Source organism: Ceratotherium simum, chromosome X (assembly GCF_057802395.1).
Source record: "Ceratotherium simum simum isolate JZ-2026a chromosome X, ASM5780239v1, whole genome shotgun sequence".
NCBI classification, from domain to species: Eukaryota; Metazoa; Chordata; class Mammalia; order Perissodactyla; family Rhinocerotidae; genus Ceratotherium; species Ceratotherium simum.
Window position 1 is genome coordinate 19268951 of NC_141940.1, and position 25707 is coordinate 19294657.

Sequence of the window (25707 nt, forward strand, 5' to 3'; positions counted from 1 at the left end):
TCTTCCATAAAAAATGGCTTTGATATTTATTTCCCCGTTGAGTAGTGCAGGAAAAACCTTATTGTAGCCTTTCGTGAACCTGTGGCCTTAAAGGAAAGTAAATGTTTACAGCACCATCCTCATAACTTTGCTCAGGCAAAGTTCCCTGCGCTTTCCCTGGACAGAAATGGGCATTTTTAGGCTTGTCTAAGGAGTGCAGCAAGGAGTTCGGGATTGCTCTTGGGGGCTCACTTGGCTTGCCCACACTGTGGGCAACCCCGGGGATCTCTGAGAGACTTTTGGTCTCTGAAGCCACATGCCTAGGATAGTGGGTCTCAAACTCGAGCCTGCATGTGCATAAGAATTTCCTGAAGAGCTAGTTAAAACACAGATTGCCAGGCCCTAACCTCTGAGTTTCTGCTGCAGTGGGTGGACCCAAGAATGTGCATTTCTAACAAGTTCTTAAATGATGCTGATGCTATTGGTTCTGGGGCCACAATGTGAGAACCACTTCTTTAGTTTGTTCGTAGAAGCAGAAGTCCTGGATTTGTGTCCCAGCACTAGGATGGGAAGAGATACAGACAGATTCTGGAGTCAGAGAGAAATGGGTTCCAGTGTGAGCACCCCTACTTAACTTGTGGCATGACACTGAGTCAAATCACGTCTCTTAGTCTCAGTTTCTTCATCCTCAAAATGGGAATACAGTCATGTGCCACACATTAACGTTCTGTCAATGACAGACTGCATATGTGACAGTAGTCCCATAAGATTGGTACTATATAGCCTAGGTGTGTGGCAGGCTATATACCATCCAGGTTTGTGTAAGTTCACTCTATGATGTTCGCACAACGACGAAATCGCCTAATGATGCATTTCTCAGAACATATCCCTGTCGTTAAGCACCACATGACTAATAATATCTGATTCCCAGTATTGTTGAGAGTTAATGTGTAAGTGCCAGTCACAAAGCCCCCCCAGCTCCTGGCTGTGCAGTTGGTGTAAGGAAGTACCCTCTCTCAACAGCCAAATGTTTCCCCTTTGTGAGGGTCAGTGAGCTCTTTCAGGTTTATCGTGCCATCCTAGCTAAAACAGACCCAAAGATAGGGTCTACTAAAAATATAGGCCTTCAGCCCAGGAATGTTCCTTGCCGTTCGATTGATTCCCAAGGGCTATTGGGAACTTGTGACTTGTGGGCAAATTCTTGCCTCTCTCAGGGCCTAGATTTCCCCACCTCTAAAGTGAAGGGTTTGACCTAGATGATTTGCCATCTCAAAGGTTTCTTCTTGCTCTGACAAGTCTAGGATTCTGTGACTTTGAACTCAGGTAATTCTTTCAGGATAATCTGTTAAACTAAAAACAAAAAAAATATGGTTCTTGTTTTTATCCATTTACTTACTTTTAATATCCTTAAACTTCCCAGCTTTCTTTAACATTGGGATACTGAACAGAAAGCGAGGGACAGTTGCTAAATATAACTAGATCTCCTTCATAGCTGGATCTTCTTAAAATGGTCCCTCACAGGTATAAAATGGTATATCTGTTATTTAATACTGACATCTAGTGGCTTTTCCTTATCAAAAAAAGGTATGTGTTTTCCTGTCGGCTCATCCTAAGCTCTGCTACTTCTACTGCAGACATTCATTCAATAATCTTTTACCAAACACTTATTTTATGTCAAACATTGTGCCAAGCCCAGAGGAGCCTACGTTGATAAGTGATACACAGTTCCTGCCCTCCCAGAGCTCCTAGTCCAATGGAGGAAGCAGACAAATCACTAGACAATCACAGCACCTTGTGATAAACACTACAATGGGAGAATACTAGCACCCTCGGAACAGAGGAATACTGGGGCAGTTAACTCCACGCGGAAGGTCAGGAAGGTTTCATGGAGGAGGCAGTCTTTGAGTTGAGCTTTGAAGGAGTTTTCCAGGTAATCTACAAAGGACAGATAGAAGCCATTCAAAAGAGTGGACACTCCATATACAAAGGAAAGGGGCCTATAGGGTCATCGCCTGGGACCAATTTGGAAAATTAAGATTACCTTTATATACCTTGAGCATAAAGTATAGAGCAGGGTTTCTCACCTTAGCACCATTGACACAGATAATTCTTTGCCTTGTAGGATGGTTAGCAGCATCCCTGGACTCGATCCACTAGATGCCAGTAGTGCCTGCCCCCCAGCTGTGACAACCAAAATGTCTCCAGATACTGCCAAATGTCCTAGAGTCAGAGGAGTTGGGGGGAGATGCAAAATCACTCGTGGTTGAAAAAGACTTGTGTAGAGGGAGCTTGATAGAGATAAGGCTGAAGAGAAAGAAAGGTGGTTGCCAGGTCCCACAAGGCTGTGTCTAGCATGTGGAAGAGGGGTCTTAACTAGGGAATGAACTTCCTGTCATAGTTGATAGGGAGCCATCGAGGGGTCTTAACTAGGGAATGACAGGTCAGTTGTGTGTCATATGGGGGTGTGGAATGGGTGTGAGACCGGAGGCAGGGAGGAGGGCCAGGCTGCTGCTGCAGTGATCCAGTAGAGAAGTGTGAGGGCCTGCCCCTAGGCAGTGGTAGAAAGGATGGATTCGAGAGCTATTAAGAACTAAAATCAGTAACTTGGGGAAAGTTCGGATGTTAGTGGTGAGCAAGATAGAGGATTGAAGGACGGCCCCCAGATTTTGTGCATGGACAAATATCTTATTGGTTGTTATTGTTGTTTCCACAATTGCTGATCAATGACAGAACAAAAGTTGGCCTAGAGTTATAGAGGGTGCAAACCTTTCACCGTGTTTTGCCTGTAAAGGCACCATGGGTATACAAAGGCACCAAATAATGGCCGTTAGATTAACCCAGGTAACTGATGGAGAGTCATGACTCCAATTTAAAGATGTGACACTTGGTCAACCTAATTAAGTGACACGTTTGGTCACAAGATATTTCTGTCCAATTACTGCTAACTGAAACAGGCTGAATGTCATTTTCCTGTGGCTGAGCTTGGCTACTCATTTAAAATTAAATCAGTCCATTTAGCAACACGCTTTGGGTTTATGTCAACCTGAAGGGAGATTTCCAGCAGCTCCCCCAGACCTGCTCTCACCTGCATCTTGTTCTGTTTTGATCATTGCCTGGATACGGGCATTGCCAAAAGGGATAAGATGATATGGTGAAGATACTGGAGGATATAATCAGAATCCAGATGTGTTTTGACAGGCTTAGATTTACTCTAACAAGAAATTAACAGGGCCACAAGTAAACTGCATCAGTCCAGGACAAAGTAAATTGGGTTTCAAAGTGGCATATGTGTAAAAGAATAAAAGAATTTACTTGACCATGTGTCAGTGGCATGGCGTGTCTGCTACAAAGGCCAAAGTGATATGAGGCCACATGAAGAGAAATGGTGTCAAGAATGAGGGAGGTGATAGACTGTCCCTACTTGTTACTCGTCAGACCGTGCCTAGAAGGCGTGTTCCAATGAAGTCGAATATACTCAGAGGGAAACAAGGACAGCGAGGGGACTTGAAGCAGCGTAGAGAATAGTTGAAAACCATATTGAGCATAATAAAGAGACAGCTTGGGGTAGTTAAATGCTGTCTTCTGATATCTGAAGCCACACATGTGGAATTAAAAACCGGTTCCTAAGTAGGTCCTCACAGTCTGAAACTACCACTTTTTGCTGACAACTCCACATCTTCATCTTAAGCCCAGATCACCCTCTGAGTACTAGATCCGTCCATTCAACTCTCTTTTTGGATGTCCCACAGGCACCTCAGACATTCCACCAGAGACCTGGGAGGCATCCTTGACCCCTACTCCTTCCTCTCCGCTGCATTCATTTTGTCACCAAGTCTTGTTAATTCTACCTCCTAAACATTTCTCTAGTCTGCCCCCCTTCTGTTGTCTTGTTTTCTACAGTAACCTCAACTAATTTCCCTAATTCCATCTCCACATACCATCATACATAGTGATCTTTCTAAAACACAGATCGCACCATGACCCTTCCCTGCTTAGAGCCCTTCAAAGGCCTCCCAGTTGCCTACAGAAGTCTAAATTCTTTAATTTGGCATCTGAGGCCTTCCATAGGTCCGGGGCTACCTCTCCACCCTCAATTCCTGCCACTACTTAATTCCCAGTAAGATGTTTTCAGTGCACTTCTTCCACACACAACAGGCTAGTTTATGCCTCTATGCCTTTGCTCATGCTGATCTTTCTGCCTCATATTCTGTTCCTCTCTTCTTGCCTCATCTAATTGTTACTTGTTTTTTGAAATAAAGCTACAGAAACTCTTCCTCTATCATTAGGCGCGGCTAAGAATCACTGCAAGGTGTTTTCATTGCGCCTTGTACTTGCTCCGGTCATTAAGAGCACATTCTATTGAAATGCTCTCCTTCCTCAGGTTCTCACATCTTATCCCTGTTGGTGTCCTCAGTGCCTATCCCAGTGCCAGGCACACATTAGGCGCTTGAACTCAACTCACCGCAGGAAGAGTGCTGCCCATGTTTCTGTGCCTATTTGCCTTCCCACTCACATTCCCATCAGGTTGGGCTTTCACATCCTCAGTTGCTCGGGTGGGAAGAGCTTCTCTGACATTTCCCTAATGACTCTTCACTCAGAATAATGAGCATCCTAGATCTTTTGCCCAACAAAACCTCCCAGGTGTTATCCTTACCTCCCTTTCTGCCTGTAACACGCTACACAATTCAGAAGGCCACTGGACACTCCTGGAGACCTATCCTTCAGCAGAGCTTCCTTTTCATCCATGGCGTCGTTTTTTCAAGCAGCATCAAGTGTTTCCAGTTGAGGTGGTCTGGGATCCTGGGCCTATTTTCCCAGAAGAAGAGGGTTGTTGGCAATCATTGAATCCCCAGAGCTGTTGTCATCTGAATGTAGGGTAGCTCTTATCACCAGGGCAGTGTGTGCGTGCACATGTGTAGGCTCCTCTAATTTCTCTGTCTCTGTGATAATCCCTACGGTGTAGAGACTGAGGCTGCCCACATTGGACTGCCCTTATCTCATACAGGCACAAGGAGACCTTCAGGTAGAAGGAATTACACATCCATGATACGAGAGACTCTCTGAATGTCTATCTCGGCCTTTCTGTGGTGCCTCCTCTCTCTCTCCACGTGGGGATGGTGCTTACAAAACATTGGTCCTGACACTGTCCCTGATGGTTGTGGTTTGTCTGCTCTGAAAGACCAGGACAAGTTTTTAGGAAGGAGAGCCTCAGACTTGCACGGGGATGCACTCTAGGATTTACCAGAAGATGTCACTGTAGGCTTAAACCAGTAAAACAAATTAGGGTGGAAGGACTGTCAGCTAAGCATGAAGGTGACTCCATTATGGGGCTTTAAAACACCCAGGAGCCTGCATTATAATGCATGCCTGGAAACGCTGGTTGAAAGATTAATCCAAATGTGTCACTGGACTTCATAAATTTCTTTTTTTCCCCAAATAATCAGACTAATCGCCACTAAACTATCGCCTCAGGCCTAGCATAAAAGACCCATAAGTGTGTACTGAATGAATGAATGAATGAATACCAAAACTAGGAGTGGAAAGAGGGGTCCCGTGGGAATAGAGGTAACATTTGTTGGTAAAAGCTACTGGGGAACAAAATCTGCTGCTTGTTAGCTGTGAGTCTTTATGGAGATGAATTTTAGTGGCACCAGCAAAGTCAGGTCCTAGGAAAAGCAATAAGACAGGTGAGGGTGGTCTTGGCCCCCTCTCCATCCTCACTCCCAGATGCTTCTCCTGTGCCTCATGCTTGTTTATTCCAGAAAAAAACATAGATGATTTTTTAAAAAAACCTTTCTGTGATTTTTGCAGGGCACTTAGAAGATTATCCAGAGTTTTTATATGATGAGGCATGGCCTTCCCAGTTCCCAGCTCCCTCCCTCCTCTTCCCTGGAATAGTTCATTAAATAAGCAATTAGAGGAGTTACTGAGATTCTGCTTTGTGCCAGGTATCAAGGCCAAGGGACAAAGCTAGAATGGATGGGATGAGAGTTATGGAAGAATAGCACAGAGCCCCTGTCCTGGAAAACATAGTTGAAGCAGAAATTTAAACAAGTAATTGCAATTCGATACCCCGTGTGTTTTAACAAAGGCTGTGTGGAAGTGCTATGGTGGCACAGAGGAAGGGATGGCCGGCAGTGAGGGGTGGGGTAAGTTTTCTCAGAGGAGAGATGGTACTTGGACTGGAACTTGGAGGATGAGTAGGATTTTCCAATCAAAAAGGAAGGTCACACCAGGCAGAGGAAACACCGTACACCGAACAGAGGCATACGGGATAGATCGGAGGGTGCCCGACCTGCTCAGGGCTCAAGACTTGGGAGAAATGTGTCCTCAGTGGACATCAGCCAACAGACTCAGCCTGTCAGGTGGTTGAGTTGGTTCCTCTGGCTCCTCGTGCACAGGTACAGAACCACCACTCCCTCAGATGATAATGAATAAACTTCAGAAAAGCTGTAAGCCATTCCCCAAGTTTCCTTTAAGAAACTAAATGTTCATATTAAGTGTTTATTGCTGTTTTCCTTTCACAAAATGCCCTTCCATGACCTCATCCTTCCTCCAGTGAACCAGAATGGAAACTCATTTCTTATTAAAAGCACAACTCCAGGATCGTTTCTCCGCTTGAGTATGCCTGATCACATCACAGGCCCTGATGTTTCTGGGGTGTGGTGTGTGTGTGTGTGCACCTGCTGTGCATGGGTGTGTGGTTTAATCGTTTGCTAGTCCACTATTTGAGCAAAGAACTTTATCAGTTTGCAGCTTCAAAGTGAAGAGAGCTGTATAGCAAAGCCTCCACACTTGCTGGCATCCACTTGTCCTTTCAGGGGGTAAAGAAAGAGGCATTTTGGAACTGATAGAGTTAACTTTCCTATGCTGGGAATATTATCATGTGAGCGAAGGAAACCAAGGTAGTAGCTTGCGTATATGCCATTGACAGCTACCATGTCTATTTCAGTCAGCGACTAACCACAATGTTTATTTCTGGAGGCACTGGGCTGCTCTGCCTATCTCTCCGTTCCACTTCCATAACGTATGAGCCATGATGTTATGACAACAGCCAGAATCAAAAGTGTTATATCAGACACTCTTGCAATGAACTTTTGTTTTTTAATAAGATATCCTGATTAGACTGGATATTGGAAAAACGCTTTTATATATTTAGTAGGATACATTAGAATTTGAGATCACTTATCAACTCCATATCACTTCAGTAAAATGACTTGCTTCCACTGAGTCTCCATTTCATGATCAGTCAATGGGAGTTTAGGGGTGGGAGGTATGAAATAACATGGTTCCCTGCTTAGCAAAAGAGGTCGTTGGGAGGGTTTTGTCATTGGTTGGAGAGAGAGAAACAGAAGGGAAGGGGGAAGGGGAAGTAAAGAATGACAAGGCCGATGTTCTGGGCCTAAACTTTTCATACCTGCTTTCGCTGCAGTACCAGCAAATTGAGTGAAACAGTTAGCTATATGGACAGGCTAGTGGGACTCAGAGAGGGGACTACAGCACAGTTCACAGGACAAATTCCACCAGATCTCCATCATTCACTTTTGCATTCATTACTGGCCAGTGAGCATCACATATGCCATGCACCTCCCTGATTCCACTTACGTCACTCACATTCCTAACTATTGGTATTTGTGCTTTGTCCGTAGGAACTTCCACTACATCACCATCCTCCGAGACCCCGTGTCTCGGTACCTGAGTGAGTGGAGGCATGTCCAGAGAGGGGCGACATGGAAAGCATCCCTGCATGTCTGCGATGGGAGGCCCCCAACCTCCGAAGAGCTGCCCAGCTGCTACACTGGTGATGACTGGTCTGGCTGCCCCCTGAAAGAGTTCATGGACTGTCCCTATAACCTAGCCAACAACCGCCAGGTGCGCATGCTTTCCGACCTGACCCTAGTAGGCTGCTACAACCTCTCTGTCATGCCCGAAAAGCAGAGAAACAAGGTCCTCCTGGAAAGTGCCAAATCGAATCTGAAGCACATGGCGTTCTTTGGCCTCACTGAGTTTCAGCGGAAGACCCAGTATCTATTTGAGAAGACCTTCAACATGAACTTTATTTCGCCATTTACCCAATATAATACCACCAGGGCCTCTAGTGTAGAGATCAATGAGGAAATCCAAAAGCGTATCGAGGGACTGAATTTCCTGGATATGGAATTGTACACCTATGCAAAAGACCTCTTTTTGCAAAGGTATCAGTTTATGAGGCAGAAGGAGCATCAGGAAGCTAGGCGGAAGCGCCAGGAACAACGCAAGTTTCTGAAGGGAAGGTTCCTTCAGACCCATTTCCAGAGTCAGAGTCAGGGCCAGAGCCAGAATCCGAGTCAGAATCCGAGTCAGAACCCAAATCTGAATGCAAATCAGAATGTGACTCAGAATCTGATTCAGAATCTGACTCAGAGTTTGAGTCAGAATTTGAGCCAGAATTCGAGCCAGAAGGAGAACGGGGAAAGCCAGAAGCAGAATCCAGGCCAAGAGCAGAGTGATAGCAACACCAGCAATGGCACCAATGACTATATAGGCAGTGTAGAGAAATGGCGTTAAATGGCTCCCAAAGGCTTTTGCACACTGCTCCCAAAGCGCCAGTAAAAATATGGCAAATCTTAAAAGATGAGAGTGTCCAAACACATCCTGCTTCCTTAAGTTTGGAAGTTAAAAACAGTTAAGATGTTGCCTTTACAGTTGCCTTTCCATTAAATGTTATACTGTGCGTGGGTAAAACAAATTTCAATATATAATTAAAGTGTCTTTTTTTTTTGGTTTGTTGGACTGTTTATAAAATCCAAAAGCCAAACCAGGCTCACCAGAAATTGCTGTTTAAGTATTTTAAGTTCTTAAGTTAGTTACAGAGACAAAATGAAAACATAAAATGTGGCCATTCAACTTATGGCTAAGAAATGGACTTTAAATTATTCATGACACACTGTCAAAACCCAATCTTGGTAGCAAACATTTTTTCCAGGGGTAAGCATGAATATAAACATTAAAAAAAAAACACTAAAATTAAACACGAAAGCTTTCATTTTCTTCTGATTTTAACAAGGAATCTATTTAAATAGAATAAGAACTGATGGTAAAGTTTACCAAACTGTAGAAAACAAAAAATTTCTCTCCCAAACATGGGTAGTCATGCAAAAATATTGGCTTTTCAAGTAGAACAGGACTCATATCTTGTTATTTAAGAGAGATTTAACATTTTAAACTTTTTCTACCTTCTACTGTTTAAAGGTTTTAAACAGGGTGTATCTCATATTAAACAAAAGAGTTTTTTTCCAAATGGAATACCAATGTAAAGATCTAATTTCCAGATGCTTTCAGGGCACTGTAATTTCAACAATTCTGGAATCTTTTTGGCGCTGCTTCTCATTCATTTTAAGGCTTCTCCGAGTTGTGCTCATTCCAAACTAACCCATTTATAGAACCTTTCTTCATCATCTAAATTGTGTGTTGCTGAATTTATTGTGATATATAATCCTGGATTAAAGTCAGGACTTTCTTTCTATAAAATTGTCTTATCAATGTTTGTGTAGTGAGGTCCTTATCAAGAAATTCTTGAACAGGATAATGTGTCTAAAAATATTGCTGAAATTATTCTTGATCAGATAGAATTGAACCTGAATGTGAATGAATTGTTATTTACTTTTTGTACATTTTTATTGTAATGTTTCCAGTTGGGCTGGCTATTTCTAGCCCATTAGTTCTTTTTTGTGTTGACAGATTGTAGACAATTATAAGAGAAAAAAATGGTAGAATAAACATTAGAATAGCCAGAGTTATTCAGTAACACCAAGAGCTGTACCTCAATACTTTGGGTTAATCCTCTACCAGGTTTTCTTTTTAAAAAGAATAAAAAGAAAGAGTGTTATACAGTGAGGGTAAATATCAGGAGCATATGAGTTGAGGAAAGTGATTGAGTATTGGAAGACTATGCATAAATACTTTTAAGGTATAAATTATGAATTGAGCAGGGCAAAAAGAAGTGTGTAACCCACTGTGCTATCAAGCATCATGATTCTGGTCAGTTTCCATTTTATGGGTTTTGCTATACTTTTCCAAGGACTTACGCTAACCCCCTGGCTGTCAATCAAACAAGGCAACTGGGTGGCATTTATGTTTTCAGGAGGGACACGCTTAAAAGTGTGACCATAAAGTCACATCTTGTACAGTCTGCCCATTTGCATGATTAGTTTCATCTGTAATAATATGGCCACAAGCTGGACAAAAAGCTATTTAGGTTTAAAACTAAATTTTCTTGACTCTGAGCTTGTATCAATATATCTAAATTTTGTTTTGTCTGACAGTATTGCAGTCCTGGGAGTTCTGAGAACTGAAAAACTGAAAGGAAATTTTTTAAAAAATCAAACACACCTTGAAGTCAAAATGTTTTAGAGTGAAACTATTTTGTGTATATTGTGTTTTTAAAATAAAGATTCTGTAGATCACTGTGGTATTTCAATTTTGTTTAGTTTTAATTGATAATGTTTGCTCTTAAAGCTGATAGGTACTGTTGGAAAGCAGTATGAAGCCCGAGCCAGTCGAAAAGCTTATTACAGAAAAAAATATTTTGTGTTATTGCTGTGGTGTGCATGGTTTTGCAGAGATTAAGTGCATATTCTCTGTCTATACTGATTATTGTATATAGGGGATGTTATAAATATACATTTTTGTCATCATCATGTAAATCCCATGATTTCAACTGTAAACATCTGTCCAATGGTGTAGCTTTACAAACCATTCACTGATTTTGTGTAATTTAACAATAGAGATGAAATAAAAGTTTAAATTACAGGCTCTGAGTAATTTCATGATTTGAAGGTTTGCAGCCACTAGGAATTATGACATCACAGACAGAATTCTCTTTTCTCAAGGAGTTTCCAGGGCACTCTTACTGAAGTGGGGAAAAGGTAGAAGACCTGAGCTATGCTTCAGGACATAAGATCAGGGCTGGCTGCTAAGAAAATGGGCTATTGAGGGAGCCCAGAGAGGAGTTATAATAAAGAAATAACTAGTTGGCCCAGTTCCTAGGGACTTAGGATTTGCAATGGGAGTTACAACCAAGTAAGAGCAGGGCTTTTTTGGGGGGTGGGAGGTCGAAAAGAGCTGTCACACTTGGAGGGATGATTTCCTTCCATGAGGGAATGAAAGGAAGCATAGAAGCGTCACACAACAGGCTTGAGACAACTGCAGTTTCCCCATGCGTGGGACTCAGAAGAAGAGACCAACAGAGTAGTCCAGGGTGGTGATGTGTAGCCGACAGCTTTCTTGTTCTGTCCCAAGGAGGAATTCCTTCTCTCTTGTCTTCACTAGGGATTAAACTAAGCAAACAAACAAAAACCAGGCATTTTGTTAAAAAGCGTAACAAGGCACAATGTATGCTGACTCCAGTTGTAACCCCATGGGATTGTGCAATAAGGCAATCCTAATCTCTCAAATGCCAAGAATCGGGTAAACTGACAGTTTTAAATGTCAAAGGAATTAGATCAACACCTCAAAAATTCTAAAGTAAGTTTGTAACACATCAATCAGACCTTCACAAATTTGCAAAGCCCTCAGAACTGCAGGAGAAAACTGTCTTAAAAACAAAGCAAATCAGCTGTTTCTCAGTGAAAGTAATACTGTTCTGAGAAGCTAGAGCTGGGGTCCAAAAACTACAGACCTGGGCCAAGGGCAGACCCCCCCACTTGCTTTCGTAAGTAAAATTTTATTGGAACTCAGTCATGCCCGTTTCTTTACATATTTCCTCTGGCTGCTTTCACAGTACTGAGTCTGAGGCAGTTGCAACAGAGATCTTATGACCTGAAAAATCTAAAATATTTATTTTCTTGCCCTTGAGAGAAAAAATTGGTAATTCCTGATCTAGAGAGCCAATCAAAATTTCCTAGATAGTGAAATCTTGGCAGAGTTGATAACGATCCCAGACTCTGAGAGAATAAGGAGGTGTGATTCAAACAACATACTTCCCAATAACACAACAAAAGCAACGACATTTATTGAATACCTACTACATGAAAGCACTATATTAGGCCTGAGAACAGGGAAGAATCTGATCTTTTCTCTCACGATTATGCAAATCTAAACCAAACGCTGTGTCAGAGAGTATAGTTAAAAGCTTAATTAGTTCTTCAGTGTGTGTGTTTGATCACATGTTTGTAAAAAATTAAAACGATATAGATGTAAAAGGTGAAATTACCTAGACAACTCTTACTCCCTAAAACTAGTGTAATTATGTGATTTCTTCCAGACCTCCTTGTTTTATTCACATTCATATCTAATCTCTCTCTCTCACGTACACACACACACGTAATATTGATAACAAAAATGAAACCATATTGTTCTCATTGTTACTCGATTTCCTTTTGTTTTTAAAGCTCAACAGTGTATCATGGTTTTCCTCCCAAAACTGGAATATAGTGGATGGTTTACCCTAAGCCCCCAGACTGATTACTGCTGATGTTATAGGTCAACAGTGTAGGCTCCAGCTTTCTCCTGCCTGGGTTTGAATCCCAGCCCCACCACTTATCAGCTCTGTGACCTTGGCAAAGTCACTGACGTCTCCATGCCTCAGTTTCCTCACTAGCTCTAACTTCACAGGGTTGCTGTGAGAATTAAATGAGTTCATATTTCTAAAGCACTTAGAACAGTGCCTGACACAGAATAAGCTATATACGTGTTGAGAGTATTCCCATTATCATGATTATTGCTATTAGTAAGAAGGCTAGATGTCTGATGAATGCCATGTCTCTAATAGCTAAAGACTGACTCTGAGATCAAGAATTGAAAATATTGGCAAGAAAATAAGCAAAAAGTAGTATATGTCCAATTGTGACTAATTAAAAAAAACTTTTCTAAAAATATAAAATATATATATATTACAACTGTTACATAAGTAAATGTATAAAGACCCATCCTAAGGTTTACTTTTGAGTTTTGAATGTAGCCAGTGACAGAAGAATTCTGAAAGATCTAATCCACAAAATGCCAAGTGAGTCACCTTACTCTCTCCAGCAATGAAAATGCATTATCTGATGTCCCTGGCTGATTTGGGACTGAGTTTATTGCACTTAGCCAAGGATGACTCACCACCAGCCCCCTTCCTTTCCCACCACCTCTCCACCCAACATTGCTGGAGTATGGGCCTGTTTGCGTGATAACATCTAAGAGCGCCCCAAAGGTCTAGCTGCCTTTCTTACAGGTCTGGGTTGGCGCCTTGAATTCCCACACTCCAAGTCTCTACTCTGGGTGAAAGCAGCCTGTCCAGAAGACCCTATTAAAATGCATATATGCCACCTAAGAGGAAGGAGGGGGAGTAACCCATTAAAAGTTGGCACATACTAGTTTATCAGATTAGCAGTCACGAAGGGCCCTCAGGGAAGGGGACACACAAGTCTTGTAAATTCAGGTGGTTCACTTCACTTTAAAAAAAGAAAAGGAAAAAGAATAATTTACTTCCATCCAATTTGAATTTTTAAATTTTGATCTTGTTGCCTTAAGGGCAGGATAAGGTTCAATAACCCTCATCAAGTCTCATTAAGTTGTATAAATTCTATTCTCATTATGCCTGGTTAAATCTTGTGACTTCACTAATCTTGGTAAGATTTAATGATGCCTAACTGGGTCTAAGAAAAGTTTAACAGTTTTTGTGACTTAAAAATTCTCAACTGGATTTCATGTGACTTAAGAGGACCTGAGAGGAATTGTCAAGTCTTAAAAGAGAGTGCTATACCATAGAATGATAGTCCCTAACCAAACAGCTGCAGCCAGTTCTAACCAGCCTTTTTATGGATTAGTTCAAACACAAGAGTGATTTTCTTCTCAGGCCTGAAAGAGGTCTTCTGTCCCTGAAACTAAGCTAGAGCAAGATCATGTGCTGATCAAGGTCCTTGGGATTACATGGCAAAGACTTTGTGAATTTGATCAAAGCAGATTTAGGCTTCCCAAAACTGAACAGGTAGGAAGGAAGTTTAAGCAGGGAGCCACAGCACTGACTAGGCAAGATGAATAGGATTTATCAAGAATGAGCTCGATCTAACACGCATCAGAGTTTCCCAACACTCCCCAGTGCCCATTGCCGTTGAAAATAAGCTTTCCCCAAACTCCCAGGAACTTGGCAGGGTGGTGGTGGTTCTGATTTCCCAGCACTCCCACTCCAGGTCAGGTTTCTATGTTGCCCCTGGATGGTCACAATGTCTTCTTAACTGTTCTCCTGTCCTCAGCCTCTTTCATGACCACCACACTCATCTTCCTAAAACTGTTTCAAAACCTAATCCACAGACTTGTGGCCTCAGAATGTGTTTGGTTAAAGATAAAGATGCCCTGGGCCGTACCACAGAGATGCTGAATCAGAATCTCAGCTGCAAAGCAAGAGATTCTGCCTTTTTGGTGAGATTCTTAGATGATTCCAAGATGATTCTAAGATGTTGAGGTAAATTGGAGAGTTACTGTCCCAAATCATAGCTCTGATCATTGCACTGCCTTTCTCAGAAAGCATCAGGGGCTCTCCACTACCTGCAGTTGGATGTCCACACTCAGCTAAATGCACAAGGCTCTCTGTAATCTGACCTCCACTCTCTTCCCAGGCTTGCCTTGAATGCCAGCCTACTTGAACTTGAACCTTTGTTTCAGGCTAAAGTTCTCTACTGCTTGTCCCAGTCGTGGGCCCTCTAAAATGAATTTGAATAGGAGTTTTTGAGGCATCGTTGATTCTAACCAGCTATATACAAAATCTTACGTAGGCTGATTGCCATCTTAATAGAGTTTTAATGAATTCTAAAAAGCCTTGGGTCAAAAGCAAGCAGCAACCAATTAGAGTAAGTAAGTAGAGCAGGCGAGAATTTCCACCCTAAATGTGTCTGCACCGAGTAGGAAGGCAACCCCAGAGAGGCACAGTTCAAGCTGGTGGAAACTAGGGGAAACTCTGTGAGGCGTGAAGACTAATGGGTCACTCAAGTCACCAGAAGCTCTGCTCTCATTCTCTGCTTGATTCCCGTAGTTTGGGCCACTAGGGCCCACATGGTGGCTAGGCCAGCCCCAGGTTCTGGAAGCAATCCCATCCTGAGCCTGAAGGATTTTATTTAACCAGCTTCAGCTTGAGGACCAGTGTCCAGCTTCTGGTAACTTGTTTTCTGTCCCATAGCCCATTAATTTGACAAACCTGCATTGAGCACTTTTCTGTGAGTTAGACCCAGTGAAGCAGGAAGCCAGGAGGGGAGGGGAGAGAAGGCTTTATAAAGTGATTCCCAGCGGCATCCCTTTCCCAGGGCCAAGAGCCCTGCTCTACCCCACCGTGAATGAAACCTGCTGGTAGAGCTGCCTGTCTCCAACTGTCTTGAATCGCTGATTGTCTCCTGCTCACAGAAGCTCTGTAGAGGAAGGCTTTGACAGCTCAACTTGAGGCTAATTAGGTGGTCCTGTTCTTGGGTGGAAATTTCTGAACGTAAGAGGCTAGAGATAGTTGTAACAGCTCCACTCCACTAAGGGAAAACAGTTCTTATTCAGCCAGGAGACTTCAATGCCCATATCTGCCAACATCTTGGCCAGATTAGGAGCTCAGCTTAACGGTGCATTCTGACTAGGTGTGAAGAGTTCAACTCCTGACGACGCTGATGATAATGATGATGACGATCAATACTATTTATTAAACACCTATTGCATGCCAAGAGCTCTTCTTGGCCCTTCATATAATAATAATAGTAATAATAACAATGACAACAACAGCAGCAGCTAATATTTTTTGAAATTGTATTATATCTCGGACACCGTACTAAGTCCTTTATATGCATAACCTGATTTAATCTTCACAACCACCCCAGGAATAATTACTCCCCACATTTTACAGAGGAGTATGCTGAGACCAGGAGAGCTTAACTAACTTGCCCAATACTTCAGAGTTAGAGGCAGGAGCCCAAATCAAACCTAGTTGAAACTCCAGAGCTCAATCTCATCACCGTATTCATTATTTAAAACATTTTATTATGGGAAGAGTCAAGCCTCTACAAAAGTAGAGAGAAGAGCATAAAGGACCTCCATTTCCCTATCACTCAGCTTCAGCAATTACCAACTCTTGGGCAATCTGGTTTAACCTCTGTCCTCACTTGCTTTCCCTACAATCTGTAATATTTTGAAATGGTGCTTCATCTCATCTTTCTAAAAATGCCGACAGGGAAGTTTTATTAGCTCCCCATTACGTGGAGAAGTCAGTTGAGGTTCGGAGAGGTGTGCCCCGGCCACATAACTAGTAAGCGGCGGTTTCACGTCCAGGTCTGTCTGACTCCAAAGCCTTTGCCCTATCCCAGTGGAGTTCTCTTCTACGGTAGAAGCTTCCTCCTGCACAGCAGTTGGGCAGAGGGCCTTGAGCTCCTGGCGTAGGCAAGCTAGGAAACCATTTCTGGCTTCTCGGAAATTTCTTTAACAATGGTTTCTTTTCCAATTAGGAATACTCACGAAGCAGTGGGCTTCCTTCTGGTTCTTTGGATTCCACCTTGCTCAGCACTTGTCCCTGGACCCACAGTTACCCAGTCCACGTTCTTGGAAGGGAATTGCCTGCTACCTTTGCCCTTGGAGAGCCAGCCTGAGATCCCCTAACCCTTGAACTCAGTATTAAAAGACCCATACGTATTCTTATAGGTCTCATAAATGGCCAACCTTGGCCCTTGATGTCAAGGTTTTTGACTATTAGTTCTGTACTTCGCGTTGCTTTCCACAGGCGTAATTCCTGGTTCAACTCTGGGGCATTAGAGAATATTTTTAATGTTCCACTAAATGGTTTCGGTCTCCAGTCTGATTTGGGTCCTCTGTACTTTATATATTACATTTTTTTTAGAGACCATCACTATACACAATCCAAATATACACTGTACTTTTCTGTGAATTGAAGAGAGGATGTGGTCTCCACACTTGGTGGGTAAGATGCATCTTGAGCAGCAAAAATTCTTTTGAAAGCATTTTAAAAACTTCTTTCAGCTCTAACACCATCATATTTCCACTCCTTCCCCATTTTACAGGTTTACCTTGAGGCCCAGAGAGTGTAAGTGACTTGCCTAAGGTCACACAGGGAATTAGTGGCAGAACTGAGATCCTATCTCAGGTCTCTCTGGGTCTGGCGTGCACAGCACTGCCCTAATGTTTTAATAAAAGATTTTCAGCACTTCCACTTTAATTTTCCTTTGCACTCTTTCTGTTTCATTTCCCATTGGCCTTCAACCTAAAATGGAAACTGTTCTGGGATTTCTACTATAATAATCAACCTCCCTGGGTTCATAATCCTGGCTCGACCCCTAATTAGCTGTGTGACCTAGGGTAAATGACTTCATCTTTCTGAGCCCAACTTTCCTCATTTCTAAAATTGAAATTATAATAATACCTATTCCATAGATTTGTGGTAATGATTAAATGAGTTAAAATATGCAAACCATTTTAGAACTAGTGCTGGGGGTTTGTAATTTGATTGGATTACTATAGGTAAACATTTTTAGCACTGAAACAATTTATCATTTCTGACTGGTAATTTTATTCATTCAGTAAATTTTTATGAAACATCTACACTGTTTTTCTTAGTAATGTCTTACATTCTTCCCCCCTTCACTATATTCTGCTAAGTTACTCAGTAATTGGGTTCACTATCACTAAAAGGAAATATTTCCACCTAAAATCCCTGCAGAAACTAGATTTCTGATTTTTTGCTTTATATTTTTCTCACTCCCCCCTCTTGTGGTCCAGTGCTATATTTTATACATAGTGGGCGCTTCATTAGACATACTAACATTTGTTTAAAGTTGGCAGATACCTTTCATTTGATAGATAAGAATAATGCCTATTTATTCTCAACAATACTGGGAATTACTATTTAGCAGATGCACGTGGTGTACTCAGCCCTGCGCTCAGAATTCCCTGTGTGTTGAATACAGTGTAGATAATACACGCATCAGCCACATGCTCTGCATTTTCCACGCTGATCATGATTTCTATTATTCCATCCCATTGTCAGTCCATATGTTCTGAAAACTATAGTATCTTTAGCATTAATACTAAATTTTAGCCATATTTCATGCATTTAATTTTAATTCCTGGTGGTATATAACCAACAAAATGATATCTTTGTAAATAAAGCACACTCAGTGAACATCTTTGTGCATCATTTCAGATTCTTTAGTCCGGCATTAAGGCCTTTCATGGTCTGGCCCCTGCTGGCCTCCTGTGTCATCTGTCAGCATTTGCCCCTTACGCTCCATGCACCAGCCGAGAGGAGTCATTTGAGTTCTCCCATCATCTCTCACTTCACCTCTAGCCTTTTTGCACATGCTGTTCTCTTTGCCTTAAATGCTATTCCTTATCCTCTCACTCTTGCCTTCTCTTTTTTCATTGCATGTTCCCCCATCCAATCACACACACACGTATATGCACACTCTCAGCATAGTTAACACCTGCTCCTCTTTCAGGCTCTGCTTCAATGTCACCATTTCTGGCGAGTCTTCCTTGACCCTCTCCAAACTGGCTTTAGTCACCTGTCCTCTGTGCTCTTCTCAGCTCCTGTGTCAACCCTCATCTCAGCACTCATCCCAATACAGTAAATAGTCTTTTGGGTGACTGCTTAGGATCTCATCCTGTTTGATTTCTATACACTTTGGAAAACTTGATAGAGGTAGGCATCTCTTTGGGAAGTAATGAGTTAGGTGTAACATCTGAGGTCATTTATATCACTCATTTTTATGGTTGCTGGTTTACCTCCCACATTAGAATGTGAGCTCCAGGAAAGCAGGGGTGCGGCCTGTCCCAATCACCTCATAGTTCCAATGCCTCGGTAGTCATTCATTCACTTATTCATTCATTCAACAAATACTTACTGAGTATGTAACCTACTCCATACCAGGGGCTGTGCTCATACTGGATATTCAGATCTGAATAAAAGTGATCTGATACCTGCTCTCGTGGAGCTTACAGTTCAGCACTGGAGACTGACATTAATCAAAATATCTTAAAAGTCAACTATAATGCCAAACCATGCTAAGTGCCATGGAGGAAATGTATAGAGGAAAGTGATAAAGGGTGACAAAGAGGAAATATTTAGGGTGAACAAGGAAGGCTACTCTGGGCGGTGACATTTAAACTGTGACATGACGGATGAGAAGGAGCTGGTCATGCAAAGAGGCAGGGTGTAAGGAGAGAAAGAGAGCACATTTTAGGTACTCAGTACATTTTTGGTGAATGAATTAATGAATGACTCATGCATATTTAAATGAATTTTGCTGCAAAGACTTTTGTCATGAAGGGTCACTTGTAATGGAAAGAATCACCACTGATCTCTGTGTTTTCTATCTTGGATTTTCCTCTACAGGCAGCCCTGGACTATCAGTGGTCTAACATCAGTTCTTCAGCTGGTAGTCCTTGAGATTATGGCAGATGCTTACAGCAAGGAGTGCCCCTACTCAGCCATCCACTCAGCCCACTTCTTTTTTTTTTTTTTTCTGGTGAGGACGATTCGCCCTGAGCTAACATCCCTTGCCAATCTTCCTCAGCAGAAAGAGGAAGATTGGCCCTGAGCTAACATCTGTTGCCAATCTTCCTCAGCAAAAAGAGGAAGATTGGCCCTGAACTAACATCCGTGCCCATTTTCCTCTATTTTGTACGTGGGATGCTGCCCACAGCATGGCTTGATGAGCAGTGCGTAGGTCCAGGCTCGGGATTCGAACCTGCGAACCCCAGGCCACCAAAACAGAGTGTGCTAACTTAACCACTATTCCACCGGGCCAGCGCCCTCAGCCCGCTTCTTAACAGGCCTCAATGCAGATGACACAGCATCCTGGCTCCTGGCCTTGGGCAGCCTCCCAACCTGGCAACTCCTTTCTAGGAGCCTCTCTTCCAGCAATAAATGGCCTTTTATGTGACTACTTAGGAATTTGTTCTATCTGATTTCTATACACTTTGGAAAACTTGCAAGCGGTAGGAATACCCTTGGATGTGATGAAGTAGGATGTTTGTGGTCATTTCTACACACAGTTAGATATTGGATGCTTGGTCGGGAAGATAATCTGACAACACTTCGAACCTCTCTTACAAAGCTTATCACATGTTGCCTTGAATTTTATTTTTTGTGTGCCTGCCTTATCTCCCTTACTGAACTGTAAATATATTCTTTAGGGTAAAAGCGTGCTTTTTATACATTCTCTGTCTCCCATTATTGACTTGCCCATAGTAGACATTCAAGACCTGCATGTTTGGAGTAAATTTTCCTGTGAGGAAGTTTATTGGGGCTTTTCTCATTGAATTATATTCTTCGAAAATCTTCACTAAGTTCAAGGGCAGTTTGGGATGTAGTGGATTTTCTTTCTGTGTGGCCCATCTATAATGTGGCTGTATCAGTCAGGAGTTCAATCAGAGAAGCAGAACCACAAGGATGTGTATCTATCTATAAAGAGGTTTGATTCAGGGATCTGACATCACACAGTGTGGGAGCTGGTGAAGCCATCTCTGTAAGGTAGTTGTCTTTGTGTTTGGTGCTGAGGCTTGAAGTACACAGGGCAGGCAGTTGGGAAGGGAAGACGGATGTATAGTGGTGGAAAGCAAGAACATGGTGGAACCCATGAGGATGGACTGAAACCCATGTCAGTACTTGTTGCCTTGACCTTGACATCATGGCTGTCCTGCAGAGGCCAGGACACTTTGTCACAGAGCTAAAAACATACACACCTGGTCCAGAAGTTGAAGAAACTAACTGAAGGAGGATACAGGGAAAGATGGAGCAGTTGCACGCCCAGCCACACTCTCACACCAACAAGGTGAGTCAGCAGATAAGCAACAAGATATGTGAGCTGCAACATGGTTGCTGCTTCCCTTCTGCCCTCCAAATCTCCCGCAAGAATCTCTCTTGTGGACCACTCTAATCGAAACATACAGGAAAGGGAATACTGGGAAATGTAGTTCAGCCTGGGCAAGTGGGCTCATTACAAAGCCAACACAATGTCCTTGGCTCAGCCCCCACTCTTTGGAGCCCATAAGCTATCAAATGCTTATTACTCCCTTACAGTAGAAAACAATAACTGTTTCCAACAATGCTGCTTGAGTGTGTCCGAGTTGCCTGTTTGACTGACTCAGCCTCAGTGTACTTTGATCCAAACAGTGTCACTCCTTTAAATATGTCACAGTCACATCCCTCAGAGAGATGCCATTTTACTGACCTGATAAGGTGATTTTCTTCTGCAGCGTGTAAACTTTTTTTTGTTTATTTGTTGCTATTGTTTATAATGAGGGCCTTTCCTTGGGTGGTTTTGCTGATGAAGCAAAATGTGTCTGGTATCTTGTGCCTCTTAATCGTTCTTCAGGGGCTCTACAGTATTACAGGGGAGTTGTTCAAAAATGAAACATAGACCCGCTATTCGGGGCAGGTGATACTGGTGATTGAAGGAAATTGTACCTTTGTGGAGAATTTATTCTGGAAGACCTTTTATCTGACTTTCAGGATTTCTGAGGGAATCTTTAGAGCTGGTTGAGGCATTGAGGTAGCCCTGACAGGACACGTACCTGTGCATGCTCACACACACGTGTGCACACACACAGAGAGAGAGAGAGAGAGAGAGAGAGAGAGAGAGAGAGAAGGAAACACAGTGGGTAAGCTTTGCTAGCATAGCCCTTCCAATTTGGTGGCTGGAAAGAGAAGACAAGATGGGGGTGGACCTTTTGCAAGGTTTCAGCAGAGAGGATCCTGGCAGGTTGCCTACTAGCAGGGAATGTGCAGTTTACAGGTATCGCCACAAGATGGTGCAGTGACTGTGCACATGGTGTATGTACACTCCAGCAGGGGAAATCGAGGCCCTCTAAAGATTCAGCTTTTTTGTTTTTCCATATGAGGCTTAAGCACTGGGAAGATAGCAAATGTGGAAGGGAGCTAGGGAATTTGAATGTTTTACCAAATATTATCTGCAGTGTTTGAGAATGAAGAAAACCTATTTACAGCCATACGTGGCTCTGAAATCCTGGTGACGGGTACTGGGTATGCAATCTGTAAATCTGTCAGCTAATTATGAACTCTTTGCTTTGTCAGTTATACAGAAAGCTAATAAACTGTGGTGTAATTTGGCACTTTTTATACAACAGATTCTATTGCCACTGGATATGCTCAATGGGCTGTGGAGTGGAATGGGACACAGAGTTTTCATCCCTCTAACTACAGACTTTTCTCTCGAGGCCTGGATTATGAGGTTCATTTACTTTATGCCACTTAAGTCCTGTACAGGGCAGTGAAAGAACAGCAGTCCAAGATGGCTTAAGAGTCTCAATTCATGTAAGTGTTGCTGTCTCATCTGTTTAGGGCTTAACGGAGGTAGATGGGTTCACAGTACCAGTTAGCAGCACGATTCCTAAAGGCAGGCATATGACCTGGAGGGCCTGGCTAGAATTTCATAAAAGATAGGATTTCAAAGTGATAGCAAACTATCTTTAAGTGCTTTAGAAAAGAATGCGCAACTCAACAGGTAAAGCCTGGCTTGGTTTTAATTTACACACTGCTCAGAAAGATTAGTTGTATGTATATAAAAGAGAGTGTAAAATGGGGTAAATTTTATTTTATTTAAAAATAAAACAATTTAATGACGTAATTTTTAAAAATTGTTGGCTTTCTTCATGGAAAATCCTATATAAAGATAGTTTTAAGATGCTACAAAAGACAAAAGACAAGCGACAGTCTAGAAGAAAATAACTATACCACATACGACAAAGGGTTAATAACCACAATTACAAAGAACTCGTAAATCAATAAGGAAAAGATAAACAAGCCAATAGCCAAATGAATAATGGTATTTGAACAAGCAAATTAAAGAAGAAATATAAAATAATTAACATATGAAAATATGCTCAATCTCACGGGGGAATGTAAAATAGTCCATAAATACTGGTAATAGGGAAATGCAGATTCAAACAAAAAAATAGCATCTTCTTTGCCTCTCAGGGGAAAAGATGATAATACACCAGGTTGTTGATGGTGTAGGGAAAGAGATAATTGCATATACTCTTAAGAGTAAACTGTAACACAATTCTGGATGGCAATTTGGCGGCTTCTATCAAAACTTCTAATGTGTATGCCAAGAAATTCTGCTTTTAGGAATGTCTCCTGTCCTATAGAAATACTCAATGTGTGCCCAAATTCATGTATATAAAGATGCTCATCACAGCATTGTTCATGCTGGAGAAGATGGAAAACAATGCAATTGTGTATCAGGCCGGTGGTTAAATCAACTGGCATATCAATACCAGGGGATATGCAGTTATTAAAAGGAATGAGGCAGAACTACATATACCAACATGAGCCAATCTCCAGTCTATGTAGTTAAAAGAATGTGTGTGTATGTGTTTGTATGTAAATATTACAGAAACAGATCTGGGAGGATACACTCCAAACTGATAACACTAATTAACTCTAGCTCTATGGAGGGGATTTGGATTGGCGATGTGAAGGAACACTACTATATTTTGCTTTATATACTTCTCTCTATATTTTTAATAATAAGCAGGTATTAACCTATTATGAAATTTAAAAATAAATTTATTTTAAAAGATATAACTAGGATTATAAAAGTTACAATTTCCCTTCTCAAAGCTTCACAGGTGTCCAAACAATCCTCAATAACAAATCCAAAAGCTAAGACCTACGTGAGATGGAGATTAACAACTGCGTGCTCCTAATACCCCTTAATTTTGTTCTTTTCAGGCTCACAGAATTCACTTTTATTATGAGTTTTTCCTGGCTGCCTTCTGGCAGTAGCTCTCCAAGGGACAATGTGAGGGTTTGAGGTGAGGAGCAAGGGAGATGGCTAGAAAATCATGTTTTTCTTTCCTTCAGCCTCCTTTGTTGCCTTAACTAATTGAAAAATGTTTTCCTCTTTACCTTTTGTGTTCTTTCTTATTTTAGGGCTTTCCAAATTGCACTTATACACAAGCATGCACTTTTTAGTACTTGTCATTAGAATTTTGTGATCTGGCTAGATTTGGACTTTTGTAAAAGCATTTCAATTTACTTTCCAGGGCTCTGGGGAATTGGCACTTCAGCCAAATCGACTTCTTGCTCTCCCTCCTTTCTTTCCAGGGACTAATAATGACATACTCCATTCTTGGACCCACAGAATTGCCTCACACTTCCCTCATGACCACCTGGGGTCTTCTATCATGTCTTTTGGTTTGTTAAAAACATATGCTTTCTTATATTGCGTTTTGTTTAATGTTCTTGATTTCTGAGTATCGTATATGCCCTTGCACCATGGTAGCGTCCATCAAGGCTCCATCCACATTCAACTCCTTAACTATTTACCCTCAGAGGAAAAATTGCCTTGATGAATGATATATATTTTATCTGATTATTTCACCTTTCTTGCCGAGCTGTTGCCTTAAACACACTCCTAAGGCAGATTTAGCAATTCGCGTCCTGGTGTACATTTGTTACAACAGGCATATAGATTGCTAGTCACACATCACCATCAGATTCTGACCTGCAGTTATATTTGTAAATGACTTTTCAGCCTTTTCCACTAGCTCCCCTGATCTGTATATCTATAAAGAACTCCTCTGAGATCCTCATCATTTATTTGCTCTCCCATCTTAACTCCCTATGACCTCCTTTTTGTCTTATCCTCGAAAATACTATGTGTCAAAGACTAGTGTCTTATCTTCCTCTGCCCATCTTTCATATCCTCTTCTAGATCTATTTTCTTTTGCTGTTGGAGGTGGAGGTTAAAAATAGCTACCATCTATCACGTAATTTCTTATCTCTTGGTTAAAAGTCTTCATTACAGTATTTTCCTGTAATTAACAGGCATATTTTGTCTTCCACCCACTGAAGTATTGATGAAAATATTAAGTAGTGTCAGCCTTAGGTCAGTTCCTTGAGAAACACAGTGCAGTGTGCTTCCCTGCCTCTGCTTCTTATTGAACTATCAAAAACTAGTTTGTCAATATCATCCTCTAGTGCCAATTGTATACTGTCTGAACCATATTTTTCAAGCTGGTTAATGAGTAGGTCATGGCTGGGAGCAGAATCAAAAGGCTTTCTAAGGTCAATATATATTATGTTGTTTGCTACCCCAAATCCATTAGGCTTGTCATCTGTTACCAACAAAAATTACATTGGGTCAGCAGGATTCTGTTTTCTTCATAATGTAGTGTTGATTGTTACTCAGCACCCTGTACTGTTCTTACTTTTCTTTTTATTTATATTGTGGAATTATTTTTTAAATGTTGTCCTGTGAGTAAAATTAGGTTTATTTTACCTTTCATGTCTATGTTGACTCTTTACCCTTTCTTAAAAGATAGGTGGTGCCTTTGTCTTTTTTTTTTGATCTCCAGGAACTCTGCCTTCCAAGAATTTCCAGACATTAGTGGAATGCATTAGTTTGTCAAAGAATCTAGATGATTCTTTAAACAATTTAGGATGAAAGTCCTAAGAGACTATTTTTAATGCTCAGTATAAATTGAGATTGCTCAGTATCACAAGACGAGGTGGCCGAGTGGTTAAGGCGATGGACTGCTAATCCATTGTGCTCTGCACGCGTGGGTTCGAATCCCATCCTCGTCGGCTTGCTCAGCATCAATTCTATGCACGTGGAGCTTTAGGCAGCCCATGTTACCTGCTGTGGTTGTGTGTGTGTGTGGATTAAAGTTTCTTTTTACTTTAATGTCATATTTTCAACTACCTTCCCACACAAAGAGCCACACTGTTTCTTCTTTCAAACAATATATATATATATC

At 41.7% G+C, this 25707-nt stretch overlaps 1 protein-coding gene, 1 non-coding gene and 1 pseudogene across 3 annotated transcripts in view; all 3 read left to right on the top strand.

The window, feature by feature from the left end:
- Positions 1 to 10770, top strand: part of HS6ST2 (heparan sulfate 6-O-sulfotransferase 2) — a 277565-nt gene extending 266795 nt beyond the window's left edge. For both annotated transcript variants that reach the window (XM_087427497.1, XM_014792773.2), the window contains one exon: positions 7629 to 10770. In XM_087427497.1, the coding sequence (XP_087283623.1) occupies positions 7629 to 8526 (898 nt within the window). In that variant the 3' untranslated portion in view covers positions 8527 to 10770. The remainder of the gene's footprint in view (positions 1 to 7628) is intronic.
- Positions 10771 to 20711: 9941 nt separating this feature from the next.
- The window catches only part of LOC101401519 (non-histone chromosomal protein HMG-14 pseudogene), a 96900-nt pseudogene continuing 91904 nt past the window's right edge, over positions 20712 to 25707 (top strand).
- On the top strand, positions 25453 to 25534 carry TRNAS-GCU (transfer RNA serine (anticodon GCU)). The gene has a single exon. It is a non-coding gene; the product is annotated as a tRNA-Ser (tRNA).